Source organism: Centropristis striata, chromosome 22, assembly GCF_030273125.1.
Source record: "Centropristis striata isolate RG_2023a ecotype Rhode Island chromosome 22, C.striata_1.0, whole genome shotgun sequence".
In the NCBI taxonomy this organism is placed as follows: Eukaryota; Metazoa; Chordata; class Actinopteri; order Perciformes; family Serranidae; genus Centropristis; species Centropristis striata.
This window is the reverse complement of record NC_081538.1, coordinates 21845351-21867790: the sequence shown is the minus strand read 5'-3', so window position 1 is coordinate 21867790 and position 22440 is coordinate 21845351. Positions and strand designations below refer to the sequence as shown.

General features: G+C 42.7%; 1 protein-coding gene and 4 non-coding genes across 5 annotated transcripts; 4 read left to right on the top strand and 1 right to left on the bottom strand.

Annotated features, from left to right (window-relative positions):
- Positions 1 to 8915: 8915 nt before the first annotated feature.
- Positions 8916 to 8988, top strand: trnam-cau (transfer RNA methionine (anticodon CAU)). The gene has a single exon. It is a non-coding gene; the product is annotated as a tRNA-Met (tRNA).
- A 1677-nt stretch (positions 8989 to 10665) lies between these two features.
- trnag-gcc (transfer RNA glycine (anticodon GCC)) lies at positions 10666 to 10736 on the top strand. The gene has a single exon. It is a non-coding gene; the product is annotated as a tRNA-Gly (tRNA).
- Positions 10737 to 10934: 198 nt separating this feature from the next.
- On the top strand, positions 10935 to 11007 carry trnam-cau (transfer RNA methionine (anticodon CAU)). The gene has a single exon. It is a non-coding gene; the product is annotated as a tRNA-Met (tRNA).
- A 752-nt stretch (positions 11008 to 11759) lies between these two features.
- Positions 11760 to 11864, bottom strand: trnay-gua (transfer RNA tyrosine (anticodon GUA)). The gene is made up of 2 exons: positions 11828 to 11864; positions 11760 to 11795 (listed from the first exon to the last, which is right to left on the bottom strand). It is a non-coding gene; the product is annotated as a tRNA-Tyr (tRNA).
- A 6743-nt stretch (positions 11865 to 18607) lies between these two features.
- Positions 18608 to 22238, top strand: LOC131960320 (protein NYNRIN-like). The gene has a single exon (XM_059325494.1). It carries the CDS (start codon positions 18792 to 18794, stop codon positions 21876 to 21878), a length of 3087 nt encoding a protein of 1028 aa, XP_059181477.1. The 5' UTR covers positions 18608 to 18791; the 3' UTR covers positions 21879 to 22238.
- Positions 22239 to 22440: the final 202 nt, after the last annotated feature.

The window sequence follows — 22440 nt, the reverse complement described above, 5'->3', positions numbered from 1 at the left end:
AATGAGCTTACAGCCGGATCACTGCACACCTGCTGCCACTCTCCAATCAACCCCTCTGCCTACAAGACTCCAGCTCTCCTGCCAGTCATCGCCAGATCTTCCCTGATTAGTACCTGATCTCCCCTCTCCAGCAGTGATCCAGCTTGCCTGCCCGTCAACCAGCCCAGTCACCTCACCTGCTCTTCACCTCCGGCTCCCCTCCAGCTCACCTCCAGCTCACCCAGCCTTTCCCCTCCACATCACCCTGCAAATAAAACCCTGAACTCTACTAAACCCTGCCTCCTGTGTTGTGCGCTCGAGCCTCTCCCCGCTAGCCCTAACACAAAGCTGGGAGCAAACACAACTTCACAAATTACAGACCTGTCTCTTTACTTCCGCAATTCTCCAAGATTCTTGAAAAACTCTTCAACTCCAGGTTAGATGCTTTTTTAGAAAAGCATCAACTACTTTCTGACAGTCAATGTGGATTTAGATCAAACAGATCAACATCATCAGCAATTATAGAATCAATAGAGGAAATCACAACGGCTATAGACAAGAAACAACAGGCAATTGGTGTTTTTATTGATTTTAAAAAAGCATTTGACACAATCAATCATGACATTAATTTGCAAACTAGAAAAGTACGGAGTAAGAGGAGTGGTTCTAGATTGGATTAAAAGTTATCTTAACGGGAGAAAACAGTTTGTGAAGTTGGGTGATTACTGCTCATCATGCTTGGACATTGCTTGTGGCGTACCTCAAGGGTCAGTACTGGGTCCAAAGTTGTTTATACTGTACATTAATGATATATGCAAAGTGTCCACGCTACTGAAATTAGTCCTGTTTGCGGATGATACAAACATCTTCTGCTCAGGAGGCGATCTCGCTGAGCTTCTGAAGGATCTTACTGAGGAAATGATCAAACTAAAAAACTGGTTTGATTACAGCAAATTATCCCTAAACCTGGCCAAGACTAAAATTATGCTGTTTGGATATGGTAAAAGAGATGTGCAGGTTAAGTTTGAAATAGAGGGGGTGGAAATTGAAAGAGTACACAAAATAAAATTTCTTGGAGTTATGATCGATGATGTAATCAGTTGGAAATCACACATAAAATATGTACAAACCAAATTGTCAAAGAGCATTGCAGTAATAAACAAAGCAAAGCAGGCTTTGGATCATAAATCACTCCACACTCTTTACTGTGCACTCGTTTTGCCATATCTAATGTACTGTGTCGAGGTCTGGGGGAACAACTACAAAACCTCATTAGCACCAGTAACTATCCTGCAGAAGAAAGCGGCCAGTCGCGTATAGATGGACTTCAGTGATGATCAGCACCATGGACAGTTTTTTTCCATTTTGACAACGACTATCTAGACGCAAGTTCGAATCCCACTCAGGCCAAAACTTGTAATGCATTATTAAACAGTGTTAGAAAAATTGCATGAGGAAACCTTGAAAATTGATAATCTGTCACCAACAGAAAAAACCTCACCATTTTTCTGCGCAGTTCGTTGATGGGGAAATGAAGAGCTGGAGACGTCCAAGTTTCTCAGTTTAACATAGTTTTATTACAATACGTCAAAAAATGTGCACTTTACAAAGAATCTCTGGGTTCAAAAACTCATGTCCCTGAATACAAACAGACGTGTTTCAGTTCGTGAAGTCTGAACCATGACTCTCTCCGTGAACCCATTAAAATACTAACATTTGTTTACAAAACATGCTGGTCGATTTCCTCCAGGAAGTCCCGCCCTCTTGATCGCTGATTCGCCAGTTTTAATTAATACAACGGCACGTCAATGCCACCTGGGTGCTTGCTGCCCCGGACAAGGCCATCCTGACCTGGCCTCTTCTCCAGAACATTCAACAAAAACATTCTGTCTTGTTATGTATAACAAAGATATTATGTCTACAGAGTCAAATAATTTTCACTGTCTCACATAGATTCTAAAAGTCTAAAAAATATGAAACAGACAATGAAATATATGTAAACAAAGTTTCTATACCAACATTAACACACAAACATAATAATGGTATCAAAATCATATTGCCTGATTTAATATAAATGCACAGAGATATTTATTACACTCAAGGTTTGACCTTTGATAGTGACCTGTGTCACTCACAGAGACAGAGAACAGAGACAGACAACAGAGGAGCAGAAATCAAGCATCAAATCATTTACCAATATAGAAAATAATTAATTATTTTAACAACAGAAATCAATTTCTTGTTCATTCTTTGTTCAAATTATCTTTAAAATGAATGGCAGTAGTAATGTTTTTGTTTTTTTAAGTAATTTAGGACCTTAAAAATAACCTAAAAGGTTCTTAACTTAAAGGCAGTGTAAAGAGACAAAAATACTAAAGCAAATGTCATGAAATGTTATATCAAGTGCTTGACTTACTCATGGCTTTTAACCTACTGTATTACAGTTTTGTTACTCTATTACAATCGGATTGCAATTGTAATGACTTAAAACGTGTGTATTTAATTTAACAACTTTTACTGCTCACTACACATTATTGACTTATTAATGAGACATGTAGACATTAGTGAATGGAATGTATTATTTATTAACAGACAATAAAAAGTAAAACAGAAATAAAAAACTATATACAATGCCTATAAAAATTATTCATACCCCTTGGATGTTTCAACCTTTTTTTGCTTTAACACATGCAACAAAAGGGTGAAACATCCAAGGTGTATGAAAACTTTTGCAAGCCACTGTACAAACAATTCTGTCAGTTATTTGTTCTTTTCGGCCTCCCATCTCTGTTTTTCAGCTTCATAAAAGGCTGACTCCTGGAACTCTTTCCAGGTCATTTCCTTCTCCATGCCCTGGTCTTTGTAAAGGGAGAATACTTTGCTAGGGCAGTAAATGTACTTTCCTACTAATCCAGGAAACCCAGTGTGGACATGGGGACTGTAAGGGCCCTGCTTCAGTTCCATTTTACAAAATCGACACTTGCGACCTGTAGGCTGGGGCTCAGTCCTTTTCCTCTTCTGCTGCCCTTTCTCCTCCACCCTTTTCCTTGTGGCCTCCAGTTCCCGCTGGAAGAAATCTGTTTCCACAAAGTCTTGGAAAGGCATTTTTGCATTTGTCAGACCTTCAGCGCCATAGGTTTTAAACACCTTAGTGGAGCAGTAAAAATATCTGACAGGGCCTTGCTGGTAAAAGAAGTGGATGGAAGAGCCATCATTCTCATACCTTGACTTCGGCTGGCCACAGGAAAGACACGTTTTTGTCAGTTTCTTCTTCTGTGCTGGCTGTTGTTGCTGCTGCTGCTTCTCCAGGATGCTTTTAACTATTTATTCAATTGCATCTTGAGATGGAGGTGTGGCGGGTGGAGCTGGGTTGACTACTGTCAGAGGCATGGGCACTACTGGCACACTGGTGGTGTCACTGCCCTCTGTAAGAGAGTGCCAGAGTTCCTGCCTCTCCTGCAGTTTTTCCGGGCTGGTATTAATAGATGAGCTGGTGTTGAGCATCTTGCAGAGGTGCTTAAGATACTGGGAAATATGCAATTTTGTTGTCGGGTGGAGCATGCTGTTTGGGTCTGTGGAGGAGTCGTGAACGAGAGCTGCATAGTCCTGGTCGACAAGCTTGAGCATGTCCTTCTGTCCACGGTGTTTGTGAAGTAAGCCGTCAATAGCCTTGGTCATAGTGGCTGGCCAGCGCTTGTGGTCCAACACAAACACCCTCCCACCAGTCTTCACAGGTCCAGTACGAGCAGCAGTTGGTGAGGACCGCAGGGGCAAACAAGGTGGATGTATGGTTTCTGAAACAACAAAAGACAGAGTGGAATAAGTGTTTCTGGCCCCTGGAAGGAAAAAAAAATAATTTATACACTTGCATGGTTAGTTTATGTAAAGTCTGATCATTGACAAATTAATTAAGGCCCTAATATTGTCACAGCTCTAATTTTTAAAACAAAGGCACTGCTACTAATGCTGACGTTTTGTCCACTACTTTGTCTGTCTGTGATATGCTTACCTGGCTTTGTCGGAGGCTCGGTAGTTGTATGTGCAGTCACATCTTGAGCAGCAAAATCTGCAGGAGGGCATGCAGGGAACTGAAACAGCTTGGGTGGAGCCATGAAGCTCAGACTGGGTAGTGAGTGGGCTGCTCTGAGGAGGTGGATTTTGGGCATGGGCAGAGTCGGTTTTGCTCCTATGTTTATCCCAGTCTAGAGGTACTGGGCGGCAACCAGGCTCAACATATTCCAGGCCAAACTTCTCTCCGGTGTCTCCACTTGTGAAATGAAACGCAGGATACTTCACGTGACCCAAAACACGTTCAGAGACTGCATTCAGTTCTGCCATCAACACTGGATCAAAGACAACCGGGAGTTGAACACCTGGCTGTTTCAAGTCCACCAGACGCTGGTAATTCCACCGAGCCACACCAGTCATCCCCTGAGCTTGGAACAGCTCTGTTGAAACACGGGTTCCTGTGACCCACTGGGCTTGGTGGAAATGGTAGCCCTCCTGCTGAGATGTGCCTCTGATAGGGATCCACACAGGAACTTTAGCTCCTTCACCCTGCACATGGTTGAGCTGGAGTGTTCCTCCGTGCCTGTACAGGATCCCACCTTCCACCTCTGGATCACTGAGGCAGCCTCGCAGGATGTGTACCCGCTGTATCCGCCATGCCTTCAGCATAGAGGGCTTAAAAAGAGGAGCACCATTGGGGTCAGTCGCAAGATGGAAGTGCTGGAAAACTCCCTCGACTCTCTTGATGAGCTCCTCCGGCCCTGGAATTCTGGTCCTGCAGTGCTCACGAATGTGCACTTTAGTTGGGTTTGCAGGCTGAATTCCACAGAAGGCATAGGTGTCTTTAAGCCTCTGTAGGTCTTCCTGATCCACCACGGAAAAGGCTGCAGACAGGAACTGCGCAAAGGAGCTGTACAGGGGATGGTGCTCTGACACACACTCACGGAGGAATCGCCTCATACAATGGAACAAATCCAGCTTAATGATGATGTTGGTATTGTAGTGTGACCTTGATGCACATGTGTTTAACAGGCTACCAGAGGTGGCATTGGAGGAGGAATGCTGGGGACTGCTGATGGCTTGGGTAAAGGCTGACCTAGTCAGACAAGATTAGACAAAGCAAGTGATTAAGATTTAGTTTGTTAGCTGATTTTATCTCTTTGGCATTCACACAACCAAATTCAAAAATGTATATACTTACTTTGAGCTTGCTGTGCAATTGGTGGTTGCAGTGGCACTTGACTGGGCTCTGTGGATGTCTCAGGAGGCATCTGGGTCTCTGAAACCATATAAGCATAATAAACACTTAATTATTATTCAGAGTAAGATAAATAAACTTGAAAATTTCCTCTGGGGAAATTTTGAAAGGGCCACGGGGGCTACTGCCAGTGTGTGTACACTATGATGAGATTCTTCAGAGATTTCAAACTATGCCCTTTAACCTCAAAGTGTGTGTGTGTGTTTGTTTTTACTCTTCCTGTAAGTCGCTTTGGATAAAAGTGTCTGCTAAATGACTAAATGTAAATGTAAGTGTGTGTGTGTGTGTGTGTGTGTGTGTGTAATTAAAATCACATAAAGTTACTGTGTGTGTGTGTGCGCGTGCGCGCGTGCATGCGTGTGTTTGAAGCATGTGTATGCATGTGTGAGGAGTCTGCGTGCTTACGCGCATGTGTGTGTGTATCTGTAACTGTAATCACATCAAAGATCAAAGGCAATCAGATCAAAGCAATCAACAGAATTAACTGGCACCTGTTCCGGCATAGTGACAGCAGAGGTGGACAGACTGAAATTTCTGGTCTCGAACAGAAAGCATTTTTGGCAAAACCATAATACCTATCATTGATCCGACTTCACTTTGAGCGTCCTGAGTTCTTCCTGAACGTCTACATATGTTTTGTAGAGAAAAATGAGAAAATAGCTTTGTTAGAGCGATCTAAAAAAACAGTTTTTTTTCCCTTTTTCCGAAATCTTCCTGCGTTTTTAATATGGGAGCCAATGCGGCTGTTGGTGCGTGTTGGTGGATCATCTCTGCGTCTTACGCCCAAACTATAACTCTGACAGCTTTACCAGAGGATTGTGAGTGAGAAGACAAATTTTCCTACGTTTCTATGTATAAATTATTTCTGTAGATTGGAATTTGCGGCCTGGAGCGCAGTTTTCAAATTTATTTTTAACAGTTTTACCTCTCCCTCTACACTGAGCGATGACATCACACACTCTGACACGAACATTCCGTGCAATACACACCCATTATAATCTCAGAATTTCTCCAAAAATGATCATGGTCATTGAACAGGGATTGATAAAAAACTATATGACCTATCGAAACGTGGATTAATACACTGATACACAAGACTTGTGTCTACTGTTTAAAGTTTAAATTGAGTCTTTAGGTGAAATTATGCCGGAGAAGTAGACGTTTAAAAATCTCCAATTATTGTTCTTTTTCGCTCATTTTTTGTCGGCTGTCCCATTAATTTCAATGCAAAATTTTTAGCAGTTTTTCGCGACTTATGTCACGAAAAATTCGTATTCTGTAGAGAAAAGTAATAGCACACCGATCCCGATCAAACCGCACGTTTTGATATATAATTTGTCCTGCAACTCTTTAAGTTGTAGGACTAGTAGCGGGACGAAATTGCGTCCGGGGGCTTCGCCCCGAGCACTACTGCATATATATATATTACATAAAAAGGAATACACAGACTATACCGTAAATAACTTTGAATCTTAAGGCAGCAAAAAAACAAACAAATAAAAGAAAACACATATTTACTCACAGCTCTCCACGTGATGCTTGGAAGGAGAGATACTCAGCATCGCTCTCTCCAGCTCCATATCTTCATCCATCACTATAATGCAACACACAAGGATTAGAATAAAGTAATATGTCTTCACAATACTTAGGCTAGTATGACCACCACGGACATGATGGGAGTTTATTCCACTTGGTGTACTAAAATACCATGAAAGCATATACATCTTTTTGACAAAACAAATGGAAAACACGACCTACCCATAGCTTCAGCAGGAGCTTGTGAGGCATGCTTCATCTGAGAAGAGGCAGAGGTTGAGTGTTGCTTCTTCTGCAGGTATTGTTGTCGCTTGTGCATTTTTGTCCCTGGAACACATCTTTTCTTGAGAATAAAAGCTGTGTAACCATCATCCCTACTGTCCCAGATTTCTCGCCACGAGAACCAAAACCCACCAGCTGGTCATCCTCTGATGCTGCCATCACAACTGGTTTGGCTGTCTCATAGTTCAGAAGGGACTGGATCTCTGCAAAGCTAAGGGCATAACTCAGAAATGACAGTAGGCTGTCCTTGCTATGCCCCTCTGCCATGAATAGTCCTGCAGCCTCTTTTTCTTTTTGCTGCCTCTTGAGTAGGTAGATGGTATATCCAATATCATTCTCAAGTAGCCAGCGGAAGGACTTCCCCTTGTACTTTCCAAACTGCAGAATGTATTCTCCGAACACCTCAGTTTTATCTGACACATCCCCTCCTCTCTGACGGACCACAGTGAGGGCATTCTGTCTGACCAAATCTGCCTTTACAGGTGCCGACTTGTCCTGTAGCGAAGGGTTGTCCTTGATGACTCTGGCTGCATCAGTTGGATCCTGACGGAGATATCCAAGTGGTCCTTTGCGGAAAGAAACAGTCATCCTTCAAGGGAAAAAAGACTGTTTGTGCATTGTAACTGTTAAGAAAAAACCCCATATATTATTAGTATATTAATACATAATAGACATGCATTGTTTGAGGCTTAATGAAGAGCAGTAATTAGGAGATATACATCTTAGCCCTAGGCCCTTTCCCTGTCTGGGTTTTGTAGGACAAAAAATGTAATTCACAATAGTTATATTTTTTATTTTATATCTGATGTTATTGATCTTTTGAGTAACTTGATTAAAGGCCTGCCTTTCTGTGTGTCTTGACAATGAGCTCTGTTTGATGAGTCAGACTGCACTTCACTGATAGACCACCTGTGGCTAAAAAGCTTTGAACTACACAAGGAGAAGAACTTGAAGGTGAAGGTTGCCCGGCCTAGTGGGGGAGGGGAGTTAACACTTAAACTGTTGCTGAATCTCACAGCTATTGCCAGGTCATGTGACTTAAGAAACAATGAAGCTTTTGAAGTATTCAGATCTTTTACTTCATTAAAAGTAGCTATACAGCAGTGTAAAACTGACCTGTTACAAGTAAAGTCCTGTATTCTACATTCTGCTTAACCCTTTTTGACCCAAAATCATTTTCATCACACCGTTATTAAAGGTTAACTTTCATAGAATTGACCCTCTACATCCTTTATAGATAAAATACATTTCACACACACTGCTGCACCTGTGTAAGCAGGTGTGTTTGTACTGAACAACTAAACAAAAAACAAAAGTTTAGAAGAAGCATTATGGATACACTTGAGTACAAGCTGCTGAAATTGTACTTAAGTACATTACTTAAGTACAGTAGCCTACTAGTAAATGTACTAAGTTACATTTCACAACTGGATGAATGAACAGCCAGAACACTGTCATAGTTTTTTTTAACGTTATATCTCACGTCCTTAACATGTCTCATTACAACACGAAAGTAACTCTGATGAGGGAAAGCAGTAAAACGCTCGGGCTAGGACCTTAAAAGTCCATCTGTATTTTTACTGTAGGGCTACTGAATTTTATTGTGAAGGACAGAAGTACGATCCGGGTAAACCCGAGGCTAACGTACACGGTGTTAGAAAAATTGCATGAGGAAACCTTGACAATTGATAATCTGTCACCAACAGAAAAAACCTCACTATTTTTCTGCGCAGATCGTTGATGGGGAAATGAAGAGCTGGAGAAGTCCAAGTTCTCAGTTTAGCATAGCTCCCTTTTGTTCATGTTCATCAACACATCTCCGTTTCACCAATGCAGTCTTACTTCCTTTTGTGCCTCGTTGGTGCAGTAGGCAGCGCATCAGTCTCATAATCTGAAGGTCGTGAGTTCAAGCCTCACACGGGGCATGAGCTTTTTTCCCTTTGTGTGTGGGATAAGTCGATTTTCAGTCAAACACTCAACTGTTTGACAGGGTGCTCTTATCCTGGGAGCCTGGTTTCCTGTCTCCTTCTTGTAGTAAATACATGAAAACAACATCAGAAGATGCTTCAGTTGGTGAGATGTGAAACGTCAGACACCACACCACACCACACCACACCAAAGGACCATGTCAGATCTATTGGACCTTTGTGCTTGGTTGTGATTTGGGAGACCTTGGTGTACTAGGACTTTTTACTGTCATGTCAGCATTGGTGGTTCAGTGGTAGAATTCTCGCCGGAGACATGGGTCCCATTCCCGGCCAATGCAACAGATCTTCATTGTTGTTTGAAATCAGTCATGACACAACTACCAGAGTACAATGGGCCTTTAATGGGGTTATTCCTGGTCAACATATCTCCCTTATACCAATGACGTGTAGCTGCATTTTGTGCCTTGTTGGTGCATAGGTTTAGGTGCATCAGTTTCTGAAGGTCGTGGCCCATCCCACTGGTTTCACAGACTTGCAAAAGATTGTGTGGAGATTGTTCCATTCACAGTCCTTGTGGCTCTAATGCATCACTGTTCTAGAATGTTATGTCACAGGCTGCAGTTGCTGAAAACACACCCAGACACATCGTAAGAGGTGAAAGGCAGTGGGGCTGGACAGTTTCTCTTTATTGATAACCAAGTTCTACAAGGATAAGGAGACAAGCTGTATAATGGGACAAGAGTTAACATTAGGAAGGTCCAAATCACTGGCAAGGTTTCCAAGGTAAGTTTATTTTCCTAAATTGCTTTAAAAAGGAATATTTGTCAATAGTGTGAACTAATCCATACTTGAAAAGAAATGTAACCAAGTTTCTTGTGTTTGGCTAGTGTTTGGAGAGAACATCTTTTATTTTTCTGCAGTTTTCTTTTTGAGATTGGTGTTTAATGCATACACATGTATATTTACATGATGCTTGTCAAGGTTGTCATCTTCTTTGTTGCTCTTGGTTCGGAAGTACAGTACAGAATGTGCACTTGTATTTTATGGCCAACGCAGTGCCTCACTCGATGAAACTGCATTGCGGGTAAAGTTGAGCATTGATCTGTCATGCTGCGTCATATGTCATGATGAGCACTGTTGACCTGAACTGCAGCAACATGAGATCAAATCTCAGGGAAGCTCAATTTATGAAGAGCCCTCACTGGTGTCTGAACAACTATGCATAGTACAGTCGTGCACACTATGCCATTTGCAGCTAGCTATGGAGGAATACGATTCAAGTAATTTTCATTGGGTTGGATTTGTAACTATTTAAGAAGTTCCATTCATATTTTGCGGTACTTCCACAATAATCATGCTTCCTCTGACATGTGGGAACTTTGTTTCATCCACCAGCAGGGAGCCACGGCAACTGGCACAAATGACGTCGATTGTAAACACCCTGTCCCTTGTTTAAATAAAGCACGCAGCTCCTGTCAATTTTGGATTACCTGACTGGTAATCGAACTCGGGCCACGGCGGTGAGAGCGCCAAATCCTAGCCACTAGACCATCGGGGAGTCACTCAATAGCAAGCTGCTAACGGTCGTGGTGATGCATTTGCAGTATGCTAGTGTTGGGGGTTTACTGTAATTTGGGACACCTGGGTGTACTAGGACTTTCAGTTGCCATGAGAGCATTGGTGGTTCAGTGGTAGAATTCTCGCCTGCCACGCGGGAGACCCGGGTCCGATTCCTGGCCAATGCAAAAGATCGTCGATCTTGTTTATAATCAGTGGTTACACAACTACCAGAGTGCAATGAGCCTTCAATTAGGTTTTGCCTAGTGAATAGGATACATGAATGGGCCATGTGGCTGCTGGTTGTTGTTTGAAGCTTCAGCACTCCCTTTTGTTCATGTTCATCACACATCTCCGTTTCATCAATGCAGTCTTACTGCTTTTGTGCCTCGTTGGCGCAGTAGGCAGCGCGTCAGTCTCATAATCTGAAGGTCGTGAGTTCAAGCCTCACACGGGGCATGAGCATTTTTCCCTTTGTGTGTGGGATAAGTCGATTTTCAGTCAAACACTGATCAAACTGTCAAACAACTGTTTGACAGGGTGCCTTATCCTGGGAGCCTGGTTTCCTGTCTCCTCCTTCTAGTAAATAGAGACTTGAAAAGCTGCCCATTGTTTGGGATAACCATACAGATAATTAAATTCTAAACATAATGAAACAGCTAAGAGTTCCAGTGAAAAACAAAGGCTGTCAGAAGTGGGATTCAAACCCACGCCTCCCGTGGAGACTGCAACCTTAACGCAACCCCTTGGACCGCTCGGCCTCCTGACTGAAAACAGCCCATATTTCTTAAAAAATTTAAAAAAACATCATAATATAGCGTAGTGTCACTGTTAACTAAGTAGTTCTCATCATGGATGGATTACAAAGACAGACAGAGTGACACAAAACAACAACAAAAAGAGGCGAACAGGCATTAAACACCCATATAGCCACACGAAAAAACAACTATATAAAGACCAAAACAATTACAAAGTGAAACAACAAAACTACAAAAGATGCAAATCAACAACAAATTGAGGCCAGCAGGCAATATACTATAAACTCTGTGAGGTGGTGGGTCGCTTTTCATGCCTTTGCCGAGGGAGCTACTGTTTCAAAATCAATTAATGGTTGAGCTAGCAACAGGATATATTAGGAATGCAGTTAGTTTGGTCTTCTCTATTTGAATCTACTATTTGTTGAACAGTCAGTATGTACTTTCAAAAGCCACTCCTTCGAGCCGGATTTGAACCAGCGACCTAAGGATTTCCACAATTGACACTCCGTGCAGTTTTTCCTCTACAGTCCTCCGCTCTACCAACTGAGCTATCGAAGGGGGACAAGAGGGGACCAGCCACTAGAAGTAACATTTTTACCAGGGGAAATCCAGGTCCAATTCCCAGCCAATGCAAAAGATCGTCAATGTTGTTCATAATCAGTGGTTACACAACTCCAAGCTGCTAACGGTCGTGGTGATGCATTTGCAGTATGCTAGTGTTGGGGGTTTACTGTAATTTGGGACACCTGGGTGTACTAGGACTTTCAGTTGCCATGAGAGCATTGGTGGTTCAGTGGTAGAATTCTCGTCTGCCATGCGGAGGCCAGTCGCGTATAGGTGAACTTCAGTGATGATCAGCACCGTGGACAGTTTTTTTCCATTTTGACAACGACTATCTAAACGCAGGTTCGAATCCCACTCGGGGCAAAACTTGTAATGCATTATTAAACAGAAATCAACTTCTTGTTCATTCTTTGTTCAAATTATCTTTAAAATGAATGGCAGTAGTAATGTTTTTGATTTTTTAGGACCTTAAAAATAACCTAAAAGGTTCTTAACTTAAAGGCAGTGTAAAGAGACAAAAATACTAAAGCAAATGTCATGACATGTTATATCAAGTGCTTGACTTATTCATGGCTTTTAACCTACTGTATTACAGTGTTGTTACTCGATTACAATTGGATTGCAATTGTAATGACTTAATTGTGTATTTAATTTAACAACTTTTACTGCTCACTACACATTATTGACTTATTAATGAGACATGTAGACATTAGTGAATGGAATGTGTTATTTATTAACAGACAGAGCCCACAGTGCAAGGTCATACATACACAGCACATAAAAACATAAAAATAAAAAACTATATACAATGCCTATAAAAGGTTGCTTTTACACATGAAATAATGGTCAATATAATTTGGCCTTTTTAAAAAGAATTTGAAAAAAAACCTCTTTAATATCAAAGTGAAAACAGATTTTTTACAAAATAATGTCAATTAATTAAAAATATATGAGGTAAAATAAATGATTGCATCAGTATTCATACCCTTTAAAGTAACTGACCTAATTCAACAAAGTTCCAGCTAGTTGATGCAGCAGAGTCACAGTTAGTGAAATGGAGATCACCTGAGTATAGTTGATGTGTGTCAAGTGATCGTAGTATAAAAACATGTGTGTCTGGGAGGTCCAGTCTCTAGTTCATCACTACTATTCCTGCTACAATTGTAACATGAAGACTAAAGAACACTCCTAGCAACTCAGAGAAAAGATAATTGAAAAGTAGAAGTCAGGAGATGGCTACAAAAAATGTCAAGCTCACTGATCTCACAGAGTTCAGTTAAACCATTGTAGAGTAAATAATGTGGTGAGAGTTAAGCTAGTATCTCTTTATGAGGGTCTCTAGAGGGACTATGTAGCTATTTGTATGACAAAGTGTGATTAAATAATGTAACCCTGAGTGATCTATATGATGTTATATGTATAATCAATATGCTGCAGAGATTTAACTGAAAGGTGGAGAAGTACTGGAAGAGAGGAGAAGTAGAATAAGGCCTAGATAAGAATGTTAAGTTTGTGCCAGAAAAACACCTGTGATCTTTCACCAGAGATGTTCATTAGAGTGCTGGTAAGAATAAGAGAGAAGCAAGAATAAGAATAAGAAGCAAGGTTGCCCAGCTGGGCAAGAAGCAGCATTAACTAGGACTAAATAAGAAAGACTCTCAGTAAGAAATGAAAGATAGAAAAAGCTGTGTATAACAGACAGAGATGAGTAAGAAGTAAGAATATGGAAAAACTCTGTGGGAACTAACGGATCATTTTAAATCATAGTAAATAAAGCATAGAAAGGCCCTATGAGAACCAATGCGGGATTTTAAATCATGGTAATAGTTTCAACCCCTAAACATATTGATGTCTCTCTGCCAGGGGATGAGGTAATGCCACCTGCACCTAGGGGGGGCGGATTTGGAGCAGCCCCTAGGAGGAGAAATCTACAGAATTAACAAATTTTATTGGAGGAAAGGTCATAATAAATATTAATGATGGGATGGACAGATGTGTGTGATTTCTCTATAAAATCTCATGTAAGTGTCATTTCGAGTTAGAGAGCTTATGGACTGCACCTTGTGTGTATTATATTTGTTCTCTCCACTTTTTATCGATAATAAAGTGTGTCACAAGATCTTGGACTCCTGCTTGAAGATTTTTGAGACTTGTTGGAGAGTTTTTTTGGAGCTGTTTTCCAACGGGGCTTTTGATTAATTGTTAAAGATAAGAGAAGTAATTTTTTCCAATTGGACTCCTTTAAAAACTAATTTATGAGCTATTTGACCTACAACTTGGACCAATAAATTACACAACATTTTGGCGAGCTAGCCAGGAGGGAAAAGGATCCGGGAGGCATCCGTCACCAGCGGCGTCATCTCATCCTGTCATCAGAACCACGGGCCCACTAAAAATCAAGGTAAGCAGAACGTTGTCTCTGCAAATTTGATCAAAGTGGTGTCTGAGTGACAGGTGAGGTCCGCCCAGGTGAGGAACTGCTTTCTAAACTGTGATTCTTCCCTCTTGAACCCAATCTAATTTGAATTAATTAACCCAAGTTAACCATTGCAGGAGATAACAGAGATTTTGTGACAAACCATGTTGTCTGTCTAAACTAACTGTGTGTGCTGTCTATTTTACGTTTGTCCAAATCTGTCTGCATGTCTCAGCAAAACCATGGCGCGGAGAGAGTGAATGCGTGTGATCAGATACTGTTCAATGTTTGCATTGTAATCTGGTTGCTGGCAACAGCCGCGTTTGACGGAGGTCTAATTTGGCAGGTGCTGAGACAGTGATAGTTGAATAGATAAGAAGTAGTAAGTCATAAAAAAAAAGAGAGAGCTGTGTAAGTGAGTGATTGAAGTTCTTAATGTTGAGTCTTAATTAAAATGTAAATGTCTAAATTGTTGACTTAAGAACACCTTTTTTAAAGAAAAAAAAAAGGGGTCTGACGGAGAGCACTAGATACTGTTGTTAATGTTAGGGAAGTGTATTTAATAACGTACTTGTGCTAAAAGAGGTTGAAAAGAATAGAGTGAGAAAGGGAAAGAATTTTGATAGAAGTATAAGGAGTCAAGGCAGGCAAGACTGTTGGTGTTTTATGTTATGAGGAATAAGAAAAGACGTCTCACTACCCAGCGGAGGTAGCTAAATGATTTGAGGAACAAATCATTTAAGGCATGCGACTGTCCAGCGGAGGCAGCTACCGTCAGAGTGTACGGTATTCCTAGGCGCCCCACTTCGTTTACAGTAGGGGCAGTATATAAGAAATGTAGAATAGTGGCAGCAAGCCCAACTAAGTTGTTCTCCTTGCTCTTTTGTAGTTTAGTAATGTGTATATAGACGCTGTTTGAGTGTATATAAACGCTGGTGTGAGTTAATAGCAAGCCTGCTGGAGCCGGCTGGCTGAGAGGGCGAGAGAGGAAAAAGAGAGAGCAGAGAGATAAGACACACACACACACACACACACACACAGGGGAGAGATAAAAACGGCACACACACACACATCCACATCCACCTTAACAACAGACTGCTTAAAATACGCACACACATTTGTATAAATCTGACTTTTTCGTTTGAAGGAGCAGAAAGGATTGAAAATTTACAGCCCATAACGCGTCAGTTGTTACGGAGCAAATAACCTTAGGAATTCTAACTATTCTGAGCTTCATAAATAGGTTCTTAGTGGAGCTATTTGGAGAATAGTTGAGAGTTGGAGTGAAAATTAAATAATAAATTGATTTAAATATAAAAATATACATATAAATAAATATAAATAAATAGGTTCTTAGTGGAGCTATTTGGAGAATAGTTGAGAGTTGGAGTGAAAATTAAATAATAAATTGATTTAAGTATAAATGCATACATATAAATAAATAGAAATAAGTAGGCTCTTAGTGGAGTTATTTGGAGAGTAGTTGAGAGTTGAAGTGAAAATTATATATAAATACATTTAAATATAAATATATACATATAAATAAATAGAAATAAATAGGCTCTTAGTGGAGTTATTTGGAGAGTAATTGAGAGTTGAAGTGAAAATTATATATAGATAAATTTAAATATAAATATATATATATATAAATAAATAGAAATAAATAGGTTAAAGAAGAAAAAATACACAATAGTACAGTAAGAAGGTATAAAATAACCCAAAATAGTGAAATAAGGAGGAGTAAGAGAATATATGGCCAAAGATCGAATGAGTAGTGAGAGTGAAGATGAAAATTAACCCCTGAACATATTACTACTGAGGGAGACATTGAAACCCATGGTATCAGAACTCATTTTTTGTTGGAACGGTCATAAATTGACGTATACGGCATAGAGCAATGGCAGACAGAACAGAAGATCAAAAGTTGTGACACCTCACTCGAATTCTTAATTTAACCCAAACCAAAAAGGAATTTCCTGCAGTGTCGTAGGAATAATACGTAGAATCTGGGCCCCACCCTAGCCACAATATTAGAGAGTTTGTGCCAAAATCCCCTAATTACAGGCACCCTCCCGTTGCGCCCGTGGCTGGGCATTCCTGACGATTTAACCATCGCAGGAGTATACAGGAAAGTTTGAATACATAGTGAAAACCCGAGCCAAGGACAGGACTGAGAATTTGCTTTACAACTCCCCCAATGGTGGAAAAAAAGTTGGGATAACTGTTAGCAAAATAATAGTTCATATCAGAACCAGAGAAGAGGGACAGCCGGAACTTACTAGGCAGGATACGGGAGCTAAACAAGAGATCATGGGCGCTAAAATGATAAAAAGCGGAGGATTGTTAACCCCAGTAGAACTAGTAATAAGACAACACCCGGATGATGCCAAACAGATCCAAAAGTGCATGAAGAGATGGAACAGACGTACAAATGGCAGACTGTGCTGGCCCACTAACGGGACGTTCGAAGCAGCATGCTGTAGAGAGGTGGAGGCCAACATCAAGCACTATAAGGCCAAGGACACAAGTAACAGCAGAGAAGGGAAACGGGCCAGAGAAAGGGAGGTGCTCAGCTGGTTCAGAGAAACTGCCAGACAACATGTGATGGACGTCAAACAGATGCCAGCCATGATGGATAAAGAGGAGACGGAACAACAGACCATGCCTGCAGCACCTGGGGAGATAACTCAGCCTCCACCATATGCGCCCCCTACTGTTCAGCCCATGATCCCACCTGTGACTCTCACCACTGCTCAGTCTCCTACGGCTCCCCCTGCTGGCCCATCCGGGACAGGACAATATCCACTAAGGGCACAGGGAGATACCACTGAAGGACAAATGATGGGAAAATTCACAATTAACTGGAACACACAACCAAATGAAGAAGTATCTGAAGAAGAGGATAAAAAGAGCATGACCTCCAGTGACATTGTCCAAAATAAGGTGAGAAGATCTGGCAAAAAGGCACATCACACTGGAACTGAGCCTGACACAGTGTGCTCCAGTGATGACTCTTCTGACACAGAAAGCAACAGCTCAGAGGGAAGAAGAAATAAAAGAGATTATCAGGCACGTTTCTCCCGTACTAGCCGCAACAAAAAAGAACCTGGCAGTGATCAAAAGCCTGGAAAAGACGACAAGCGCCACCCAAGGGATGAAAACAGGAAAAGCTACAAGGAAGGGAACGCATGTGACTATCCAACGAATGATGAACTACAACAAGAGCGGGAAGAACGTCTAATGTGGGCACTACAGTATCATGCAGAGCAGGATGAAAAGAAAAGATACAGAGAACGGGAAAAATGGAGATCCGCGAGTGAACCACCCCCCAGTAACAGAAGAAAAGATCCACACAGGCCACAAAGCGCACCGCCAGGGTGGGAAAGTGATGACTTGCAAGAAGAAATACGTGAGATACAGACATTGGTCAATGAACAAAGTCAACTGCGCAGTGAAGTGCGCAGGCTGAAGGAAGACTACGAGGAAAGAAAGCGTTGGTTCCAACGCCAGTCGCGGCCCAAATCAACACCTACCCCGCAAAAAGTTAAGTTGGAATTGAGGGGACTCATGGAAATGGGAGACGACATGGAAGAGTACATGCGGACCCACTCCACTGCACCAACAGAGGGCCTCAGAAACCAAGCATGGACCACCGGTTCAGTTGCCAACCATATGACACTGAGAAGTGGAAGACAGGTGGGACAACAGGAGGTTCAATTACCTTCAGATGAAGAGAGTGAAAAATCGATCGATCTAACAAAAATGGCACCGCTGGTGACAAAGGGAGTGGGCAGGGTTCGAGAATACACACCATGGTCCTTCTGTGACATGGTTGGTTTGGCAGGGAGACTGCCAGATCTCCATGAAGGAGCAAACAAATGGATCACAGCCCTGGAAGAAAATACAGCTGGTGTGACCCTAGCACTTGGTGACATTAAAGCACTACTCATGCATGTGGTAGGCAAAGCAACCACCGAAGAAGTCTTTCGAGAGGCAAACCTGACTCAGGTGACCGGGGGAAACATGGCTGACAGCGTGGGATTCAATGGCCATCGCACAAGTGTGTGGAGAGGATTGAGAAAGCAGTTTCCTGAGAAAATGGATCCCTCCAAACTAGAGGGAGAGAAACTACAGGAGGATGAATGCCCAGCCAAGTTTCTAAGAAACTTCCAGAACAGATGGAGAGAGGAGACAGGAGGAGCATGGAATGTCAACAGCACCACCAAGAGTCTGTTCAAGGTGATGGTGAAAAAAGCCGTGCCTCAAGACATACAGAAACGTCTGGACGATGTGGTTGGGCTGATGAAAATGGAATGGCCACTGTTCTCTGAACACATCATACATCATGTTGAGAATGCAAGAAAAGAAAGGAAGAAGGAGGAAGAAGTGAATAAAAACCTGGCAGCTAAACTGACACAGCTACAGCTCAATGAGCTGCGCAGCAAATAGGGGAATGGAAATTCACAACTGACACACATGTGCAGACATCCCTTAATGGACAGTTCATGAAGATATCTGTGCGCACCTATGAAGAAGTACAACCTGTTCAGGTGCTGCTCAGTGAAAGGCCGCCTACTCAAATGCCACTTTCAGAAAAACATAATGAACTGTTAGGTAACATACCATCCGGGTTGTGGTCAAAACATAAAACAGATGTAGGATTAGTAAAATCTGCACAACCAGTAAAAATAAAAATAAAACAGAATGTTACCCTACCGTACAGGAAACAATATCCTTTGAAACCACATCAAGTAACAGGGATAGAAACAACAATCAAGGGCCTGGTAGCAGCAGGTGTGTTAAAACCAACCAAAAGTCCCTGTAACACTCCTATCTTTCCTATAAAGAAACCAAGCTCAGATGACTACAGACTGGTGCATGATCTACGCGCCATCAATGCAGTAGTGGGTGCAGAGATACCTATAGTACCAGATCCACACACTTTACTTTCAAATATCCCTCATGACGCCTGCTGGTACACAGTCATTGATCTATGCTCAGCATTTTTCAGTGTGCCATTACATCCCGCATCACAGTTTCTGTTTGCATTCACATTCAAAGGACAACAATACACATACACAAGCCTCCCACAGGGATATGTCGAGAGCCCATCGATTTTTAACAAAGTATTGTCAGATGATTTACAACACGTAAATGTCACTAGCATCGTTTTGCAGTATGTTGATGACTTGTTAGTTTGTAGCACATCTCAGGCGCAGTGTGAGCATGACTCAGTCCTGGTCCTGCAGGCTTTAGCAAAGGGGGGACACAAAGTAAGTAAAGACAAATTACAATTTTGTCAGCCACAAGTTGAATATCTGGGCAGGCAACTGTGTGGCAGCAAGCGTGCTATTGCACCCTCCCAGATCGAAGCAGTGACAAAAGCCCCTAAACCACAAACGGTGGGGCAAATGCTCTCCTTTCTGGGGATGGCGGGGTTCAGCCGCCTGTGGATCTGCGACTACGCTATTAAAACAGCCCCGTTAAGAGGTTTGATACGAGCCGCGGGTCAGACGGACGGCTCAGCTACGCTACAGTGGCACCCTGAGGCAGAGGGAGCTTTTGAAGCCCTCAAAGCAGACATGCGAACAGCGCCAGCACTAGGTAATCCTAACTATGCTAATGTGTTCCTTTTATATGTTGCAGAAACAGCAGGTTATGCGTGTGCGGTTCTGATGCAGGACACTCCCAGTGGTAAGCAACCATTAGCATATTATAGCACCAAGCTGGATAACATTGAAACAGGTCTTCCTCCATGTTATCAGGGATTGGCAGCGGCAGCTTTTGCCTTTCAGAAAGCGTCAAGCATCACAATGGGACACCCGACTATTTTGTATACATCACATCAATTACATGCACTAATCACAAGTCCCAGATTTGTTTTGACACAGGCTCGACGGACAGGCTATGAGGTAATCCTTGCTGCCCCAGAGCTTACAGTACAAAGATGCACCACAATCAATCCTGCCACCCGGATGGTGACTCCTGTAGACGGGACACCACATGACTGTCTCCAGACAACAAATGAGTTCATGAAACCACGTAAAGATCTAGATAATCAACCAATAACTGCTGAAATAACTCTGTTTGTGGATGTTTCCTGTTTTAGAGATGCAGCAGGAAACCACGCTGGTTACGCCATAATACAGTTGCAGTCTGACGGCTCTTTCTATGAGGTACAAGTCACTAAACTTAACCAGCCTTGTTCAGCGCAGCTCGCAGAAATCAAGGCTTTGACTGCAGCATGCCACTTGGCAGCAGGTAAGACCCTAAATGTATATACAGACTCACAATACGCCTATGGCGTGTGCCATGTTTATGGCGTCACGTGGAAGCAAAGAGGCTTTTTAAGGGCAGATGGCTCTCCAGTAACTCATGGGGAAGCTATTTCAGCTCTGCTAGAGGCCATACACCTCCCTAAAGCACTTGCTATTATCAAATGCCCGGCCCACCAAAAAACTGACTCCCTGATAGCCAAAGGCAACAATTTAGCAGATGAAGCAGCTAAACGTGTAGCTACGCCCACATGCATGGGACCACTTTTAATGGCAGAGAATCTGGAACCTATAACAAACATAACATCTCTTAAAGAAGCACAGGAAAGAGCCGGTCCGTGGTCGCATCAAATATGGATCAAAAGAGGCGCAATTAAAATCCAAAATAATCCAGACCCACATAAAAATGGCCTCTGGCTCAGTGCGCAGGGTCAATTTGTCCTCCCACCGGCATTGGTATCAATTGCCATTCAGGAAGCGCATGGTCAAGACCATGTCGCTAGGGGGGAGATATTGAGACGACTGCAAGCAGTCTGGTGGTCACCAATGTTGGCACACAGAGTTGATAGATGGATAAATGCATGCACGGTATGTAACACGAATAATGTCAGGAGAGCGTTCACAACACCGTTAGCACATGTTCCGGTGCCTGAAGGGCCATTTCACCATCTACAAATGGATTACATAGATATGATAGACAGAAAGAATGGTTACAGGTACATTCTTGTGGTTGTGGACAGGTTTACCAAGTGGGTGGAAGCAGTTCCAACAAAAGGTCCAGATGCGAGGTCAGCAGCTAAGTTTCTGTGTAAAGAAGTTTTTCCACGGTTTGGAATACCAGATGTAATGAGCTCTGACAATGGTCCGCATTTTACAGCTAATGTGATGAAAATTGCCATGAAAATGTTAGGAATTAAGCAGAAATATGGCTGCGTGTATCACCCTCAGTCACAGGGACAAGTAGAACGAGCTAATGGAGTTTTGAAGAGCAAAATCACAAAAATTATGGCTGACAGTGACCATAAGCTAAGCTGGGTGGAGGCATTGCCACTTGCTTTGATGAGCATGAGAACACAGTGTAACAGACTAACCCACCTAACACCGCATGAAGCACTAACAGGGAGACCGATGCCGGTCCCCTTTTACAGAGGACCCTATGAGGGGCCTCCGCTTGAACAATATCAACATGAATTAACCTATTATCTGAAACATCTAACGCAAATATACAAGGCTATCTTCCAACAGGTCAAAACTGTGATAGAGGCTAAGGCCACACAGTTCCCACCACTTCCCTCAGCAGGCGTGGCTCCCAGGTGACCCTTCTGAGCAATGGATGTCTCGGAGGCACGACCCGTCTCCTGCGCAGGGACCGAGCATGCTGCAGGTGCTGTTGGAACAACCCGCACCACCAAAACCAGGGCCAGGGAATCAACAGGTGAGACCATCCAAGTCTACTGCCAAAACTCCCCGGCACATGCAGCAGCCAGTGGCCCAGAAGTCTCTACAGCGCCAGTGGGAGGGGCAGATGATGATTGGAGAAGGAAGGCCGGCGACTGAGGATATTGACGAATCCACCTCATCGGACGAGGAGGAGAAGGAGGCCAACTACGCCCTACTGCAGCCAGGGGGAGGAGCAGAGGCATTGGCAAAAATGTCCATGGCGGCCTTCTACAGGTACCTGAAGGGCCGTACCCCTGAAGAGGTTGCCAACCTCCGGAAGGAAAGGGCCAGAATCAAGGCCCGGATCAACTGGGCAGCAAAGCGTGACCGCCTCAAAGCGGCTGCAGCACAAGAAGAGAGTGTGGGCTAGCAACCGGAAGACGCTGGAGAGAGCATGGGCTGTTGAAAGAGAGGCAATGAAACAGGAGTGGGCCAGCGA